General features: G+C 44.9%; 1 protein-coding gene across 4 annotated transcripts in view; it reads right to left on the minus strand.

The window, feature by feature from the left end:
- The window catches only part of CDC14A (cell division cycle 14A), a 181,231-nt gene that overhangs the window by 51,237 nt on the left and 122,834 nt on the right, over positions 1-7,160 (minus strand). For all 4 annotated transcript variants that reach the window (XM_045292117.1, XM_004699231.2, XM_004699230.3 and 1 more), the window contains one exon: positions 6,493-6,631. In XM_045292117.1, the coding sequence (XP_045148052.1) occupies positions 6,493-6,631 (139 nt within the window). The remainder of the gene's footprint in view (positions 1-6,492; positions 6,632-7,160) is intronic.

Here is a 7,160-nt window from a genome sequence, read left to right on the forward strand (position 1 = left end):
TCTATATGTCTGCTTATTTCAAATAAGGAGGCCATACAGTGCTTGTCCTTTTGCAACTGACTTATTTCACTTAGCACATTTTCAAGGTTCAACCGTGTTGTGTCAAACATCAGCCTTCATCTCGCTTTATGGCTGAGAATAGTCTATTGTGTGTGTATCTACAGTGGAAGCTTTCTGTTAATGGAACAGTGTTTACACCCATGTATCCATTCACTGGGGGGGCGGGGGGCATTTCCATTGTTTTCACATTCTGGCTACCAGGGAAGGTGCTGCAGTGAATGCTGCATGCAGGTCTCTGTGTCCCTGCTTTTACTTCTCGGTATATCTTCGTGCCTAGAACTGGGATAGCTGGGTGACATGGGCACTGCCAAACTGTTTTCCACATGACTGTGCTATTATGCTTCCCACCAGCAAAGGATGAAGCTTCCAGATTCTCCACAACGTTGGCAAGACCTGTGTGATCACTGCTATCGACTGAGGGTCAATCAGTATATCACTTTACTTGTGATTTTCATCTCCCTATTTAATGGCAGTGGGTGTTTTTGTCTTGTTTGGGGTTTTTTTTGGGGGGGAGGAGGTTGTTTTGGTTTAATGCTTAATGACAATGAACATCTTGAAGTTGCTGGACTTATTCATGATAATAAAGCAGAATGGGGGAAGTTATAATTTATAGATTTAAGTATGAGAAAGAGTTCAACCACAAAAGCCGTTGCTCCTTGAAAGGTAATTGCACTGAGGACGGATGTTCTAACTGGAAGTACAGCACTGCCTGTAGGGTCCAGTTTATGTTTGTGTATTCTTTTTCGGGAAGACATTTCAAAATAAAAGTAACACAGTTTAAATTATGAAACACATAAACATGTCCCCATAAGGAAAAGATCTCTGTGAGCTGCAAGTCCTCGTAGGACCTGACACAGCCCCTCAAGGATCCCTTCCTAATAACCGGAAGTTATACTGGATCATAACCCAGAAGGCCACCATAGTGTCCTGTAGTGACTAGTCCATACGTCAAATTAACCCAATCAAAAAAGCAGCCTCGCCTCACCGTGATACTTCTATATCCTGTTCTCAGAGAAGGAAAGGCCTAAAATTGGCTCAAAAATAAAAGTTATGTTTATGCATGGTTTTTTAGAATTACTAGGATGTCTGGTAGAAGGTCTAACTTACATCAAGTAGGAAAAAAGCATGCAGTCCTGGTTTTGTACAGAGATTTAATTTATATCCTAGAAAAACTTAAATATAAAATGTTAGGCAACCACAAAGAAAAGATCTAGATCTGCTAATCTATAAATTCATCCACAACTCACGGATGCTCGCAGACATCTCTTACTGCTGATGACAGAGACTGCTTCCATAGGGCACAGAAAGCTGACACCTGGACATATTGTGGTCCTCAAGGACTAGCAGGGTGTGACAACCCAGCTTCCGAAAGTCCTAACTTTGGAATTAGCCTGATCTAAAATGCACTGATTGGCCTCTTCACCCTTCAAAGCGCACAATCCCTCTCATCTGTTCAGGCATTTTTGACAAATGAAAACCTAGCACAAACGTTTCCCCTTTTTGCCCGTCTGTGTCCGTCGTAATGAACATCTTCCTTATTCATGCTTTTGCGTCACCATTGACTTCACCCTCTTCATCTCGCCTATCGAGTCAATCGTAGTCTTCAGAGCCGGATACTTACTTCGGTGCAATAATCCTGGTGCCCCTCTGTAATGCGTCCACCCCACTTCTGATGAGCCCCACATCGTGAGACAGATGAGAGCTGTCATCTTGTTCGCTTCTGTGGCACCAATCTGCTGCCACCTGATTTGCTGTAAGCCTCACAGAAGCCCAATCTTCCTTAAATAAATCTTGGATCACATTACACACTTCTTCCAAGATTCCAAATCAGAAATACGACAAATAAGAGGAGTCAGAATACCCATGTTCCTTGTTAGGATCTGTGGCTCTTACTATATCTATTTACTAGTTATATAAAGCAGATGTATTAGCTTCCTATGGCTGCTGTAACAAATTACCGCAACCTGAGTTATGTAAAACAGCAAAAATATGCTTTCTTACAGTGTCAGAAATCACTTCCACTGAGTTTCCAAAAGTCAGCGTGTCCCCAGGGCTGGTTCCTTCTGAAGGCTCTGCTTTCTTCCCTTGCCTTTTGCAGTGTCCAGTGGCCGCCACATTCCGTGGTCTTGGATCTCTCCGTATCTCTTCAAAGAACATGGCTCCAACCTCTGCTACTGTCCTCCCACAGCCACCTTGTCTGACTGACTCCTCCTGGGTCCCTCTTACAAAAACAGATGTGTTTGCTTTGGGTGCACAAGATAATCCCCCACCCCCACATCCTGAATCACAGCTAGCGAGGCTTTTCAATTGTGGTAAATATGTAGGTAACAAATGAGTTTGCCATGCTGACATTCTTCACAGGAAACCATAGAAGGTGGCCGTCTAGCTATCTAGAAATGTGGCAGGGCACAGACAAAGAGAAAAACAACAACACTGGCCTGGTCTCCCTAACTCACAGATCAGAACAGAGGCAGCTTGTTGCTGCTGCTGGTAACCAGGGGTCAATGCCGCCGCCTCGCGATGCCCTCAGATTTGCAAGCATTTCAAGGTTATGGCCTTTTAGAAACGCACCACCATGCCTATTTTTCAAAGCACCTCTGGGTGGATTTAAATTGCCAACTTGGAAGTGTGACTCGGCACCTCCAGCTCCCTTGACAGAGGTCTCTCGGGATGGAAAGACAAACGAACAAAAGAAACCACTTAACCACAAACAGTTTCTGTAAGATCAAGCATTTTACGCATCATAGAATGATATCCATGTTTCAATGTTTTTTTAAATCTCTCTCCTATCAAGAACCAGATGATCTCAAACTGAATCAAAAAAAGGTAATCAAACACCAAAATGACAGAAGTGTTACAATGCTCTGACAAGGATTTTAGAGCCACCATGATTTTAAAAGGTTTCAACAAGCAATGACAAATGGACGTGCAACAAAAAATAAAAGATAGTCTCCGGAGAGAAACAGAAGATTTAACGAAGAACCGGATAGAAATCCGACGATGGCAAGGGCAAAGGAAACGCGTCTGAAAAGGAATGGCTAGTCTGAACAGTAAACAGAAATACCGTGCACTCATGACAATGAAGTGAGCCTCGGGAACCTGAGAGAGGATAACAACATTTCTAACCTTCGAACCATCAAAGGGTTGGAAAGAGGAGAGGGGGCAAGACGGAAAAAAGAGGACAAGACTTCAAGGAATGATGGCTGCAAAGTACACACATCTGGCGAGACGTCGCCTTGAGGAATCACGAAGCTGGGCAAAGCTCTAACAAGGTCAACTTCAAAGAAGTGTAGGCCAAGACAATGACAACATTTTGAAGGCAGGGAGGGAGACGTGACACCTTAGCTAGGGGTGGGGTAGGGGAGGTGCAATATAAATGGCAGCAGATTTCTTCTCATCAGAGACCACAGAGGACAGCGACAAAAGGGCACAATATGTTCCAAGTGTTTGGAAGAAAGGAACCGACAAGCCATGAAGAGCAGAATCCACAGAAAATCACCTTCATGAACGGAGAGGAAGGCAAGACCGTAGCAGATGAAGAGAAATTGAGAGACTATCACCAACAGACCCACTAAAAAATAATCCCTGAGGAATGCATTTCTCTAAGTAGGAAGGAAATCATAAAAGAAGGCTGGCTGTTGTTATTGGTGCCCTCGACTTGGTCCGGCCCCACAGCAATCCCATGCACAACCGAAGGAAACACTGCCCCAGTCCGGCACCATCCTCACAGTCATTCTTACACTTGAACCCATCGTTACCACCGTGTGCCCACCGCCCTCCTTGAGGGCCTTCCTCTGTTTTCCTCTCCTCTGCTTTACCAAGCACACCGCTCTTCTCCAGGGACTGGTCTTTCCCGACAGCCTGTTGAAAGTAACTGGAGGCGAAATCTCATCATCGTTCCTTCTAAGGAACATTCCGGACGTACTTCTTCCAAGTCAGGTGTTTGTTCTGTCGGCAGTCAGTCGTCCTTTCAATATTCCTCGCCAGCACCGCCGTTCAAATGCATCAGTTCTCCGTCAAGGTCTAACTTTTACGTGCATTATGAGGAAACTGAAAATAGCATGGCTTAGGTCAGGCACACCTTAGTTCTCAAAGTAACAGCCTTGCTTTTCAATACTCTAAAGAGGACTTGTGCAGCAGATTTACCTAATGCAATGCATCTTTTGACCTCTTGACTGCTGCTTCCATGACCATTGATCGTGGAGCCAAGCAAGACAAAATCCTTGACAACTTCAATCTTTTCTCCATTTATCGTGTTACTACCTTCTGGTTCAGTTGTGAGGATTTTGGTTTTCTTTACATTGAGTTACAATCATTCTTAAGGTTGTAATCCTTGATTTTCATCAGCAAGTGCCTCAAGTCCTCCTCACTTTCAGCAAGCAAGGTTGTGTGATCTGCATATGGCAAGCTATTAATAAGCCTTCCTCTACTCCGGATGCCATATTCTTAACCAAAGAGCCCAGCTTCTCTGATTATCTGCTCCGCATACAGAATGATTAATGAGATCAGAGGATACGCTGGGAGTCAGAGCCCCTCTATCATGAAGGCTGGAGCAGCACAGGCATTTTCCGCGCGCGCGAGCAGGACATGAAATACTGTAAAGATAAAATGGTACAACAGGACCTACATGGCAAAGAACTTGCTTTCAGGAAGGTTCTAACCTCGGCATCAACAGTGACCTCCCTTAATGCTTTCATTATACAGGCCACTCCTGCATCTCCGTTTTCCCAAATACTTGGGAAACTATGGTCTTGACTAAAATATGACCTAATCTACAATAAAAAAAGAACACACATTCCCCACCCCACCCCCAACAGAATGCATTTGCTCCTTCCCCCCTCCCCCATCATGTCCTCTATTGTTTTGAGACACTGCATAGCAGAGGCACAGAAGGGAGCCAGGAGCAGGGCGGAGACATGGGGAAGGCTTGTGCTACCGGCTGCCCTCAGAGAACAGGGAAGCTTGAACCGCAGTACTTTCAGAGTTACAAGACCTCCTCACCCTTGCAAGCTGCATCCAGCATAGTGCCCGGAGCCGGGGGTGAGTTTTTAATACATACTGAAAGAGCATTCATCAAAATAATGACATTAAGAGACTGGCTTAAAGAATCTGTTTTTAGAATCCTTTCTCCCCACCACCCCCCACTCCAAACCCTAAGCCATCCTTTTGATGTTAGTCTACACTAAGTCAGTTTACTAGAATCTAGAACCGAGGCTGGAGCTAAAGAGGTGAGCTGGAAGGCTGACAGAACACCCAGCCACCAGGAACCACCAAGTTCCACACTATCGTCACAGAGAGTGCAAGACAGAGGGAACACTGACTGTGGTCTGAAAAGGAATAAACTCATCATTTTATTTGTGCCTCATAGGCCCAAACCCCAGGAACCTGCTTCTCCCTCACACTGCTGCCTCATTTGTCTACGCTAAGGTAGGAAAGCTGCACGTTTCCCAGAACAACTTCTTATTCCCTGTAAGCAACTCAACTAAGTCATTCCTCAGCAAGTGCCAATTCCCTGAACCATTTCAGATGCTAAGATGAACCGGTCCTTCCGAGGCAGTCATGGCCTAGCTGTGTCCCATTAGGCTAAGATGGTTTAAACTAGAAAGGAAATAATTATATAAAAGAACACAGTTCAAAATACAGACCTCCAAGCATGGAAAAAAAAAAGAAGTTTCCATGTATGTTTCAAAGGAGGCCTCATTCATAAAACCCAGACTTGTATCTAGAGCCGTTCATACTAATTTACAATAAGCAGTTTGGGGAATGAATACGTTGGTGATCATCTCTAACATCTCGAGGGGATACCTGTGGACTGGAAAGGCCGCACAGCCCCAGTCTCTCCACCTAGCAGGCTGCAGGAGATGGAGGGGTCCGACACACAGTTCACAAATGAGCAAGGGAACAAATGAACGAGTGAATGGTCACAAGGCTGGTTAGTCGCAGGGGCAGAATTAAAACCCACTTTCCCCCGTTTCCTCCTTGGGAGCCTTTTGCGACACGTTCACAAGGTGCAGCTACACGAGCAGTTCAGTCAGTTGTCAGGAAGCTGCCACCTTACAGAAGCCGCTGGCTGACCTCAGTTGCAGGGCTTTTTGGGTATGACCCCCTGCTGCCGCCCCAGCTTTTAGACATGCAAACAAAAGAATGAGAAGTGCCAAGTGGGATGACATGAGAAAATTGCACTGTCGCCAGATGAGACGTAGAAAATGACAGAAAGGGGAGGCAGAGACGGCTCTGTGCTTCTCTTTGCACTCTCACCTGCTCTGAGAAATATAAAAGGTACCAAGGTAGAACACATTAGCTGTCAAACCAACAATACCACACTCTGGGCACCGACTTCTAACAGGCTTGACACAGTCCACACCAAAGGCACAGGAGGCAGAAATGACGAGGAAAAGGAATATAATGTGATAATGGACAAAGCATACTTACTCTTCCAGGAAGTGCTGCTGGGGTCCTATAATGGAGCCCGGCCGGCATATTCTGATCCAGGCAATGATTTCCGCATGTGTAAACCTATAGTGCTTCATTACATAGCAGGCGATCAATGTCCCTGTCCTTCCAAGGCCAGCTGTAAGAGGACAACAGGAGAAATATAAAGCACAGCAAACACAACCATAGATACACTGAATGCCCACCCTGCTCAGAGACTGCACTAGTTTTAAGTATATTGCAAGATTTTTTTTAACCCAGGCAATAAAGTGATGCTTTTTATATGACGTGGTGTTAAAAGAAACTTCTAATGCAAATAATTTAACAGATCGTGTTATCAAATTATGTTTACATATTTTGTTTTATAAGAAAGTCTAGAAATTGGGACAATCTTGAGAAACTCTCAAGTTCATCCCTTAGAGCAGTGGTTCTCAACCTTTCCTAATGCTATGACCCTTTAATACAGTTCCTCATGTTGTGGTGACCCCCTCCAACCATAAAATTATTTTCGTTGCTACTTCATCACTATAATTCTGCTACTGTTATGAATTGAGCGACCCCTGTGAAAGGGTCGTTTGACCCCCAAAGGGTTCGCAACCCACAGGTTGAGAAGTGCTGCCTTACAGGGTGTACACTTCCGAGGTTTGAGGCAGGTCCTCCTGAGCTGC

The sequence above is a fragment of the Echinops telfairi genome, unplaced genomic scaffold, assembly GCF_000313985.2.
Source record: "Echinops telfairi isolate 266 unplaced genomic scaffold, ASM31398v2 ScPeMD7_443;HRSCAF=831, whole genome shotgun sequence".
In the NCBI taxonomy this organism is placed as follows: Eukaryota; Metazoa; Chordata; class Mammalia; order Afrosoricida; family Tenrecidae; genus Echinops; species Echinops telfairi.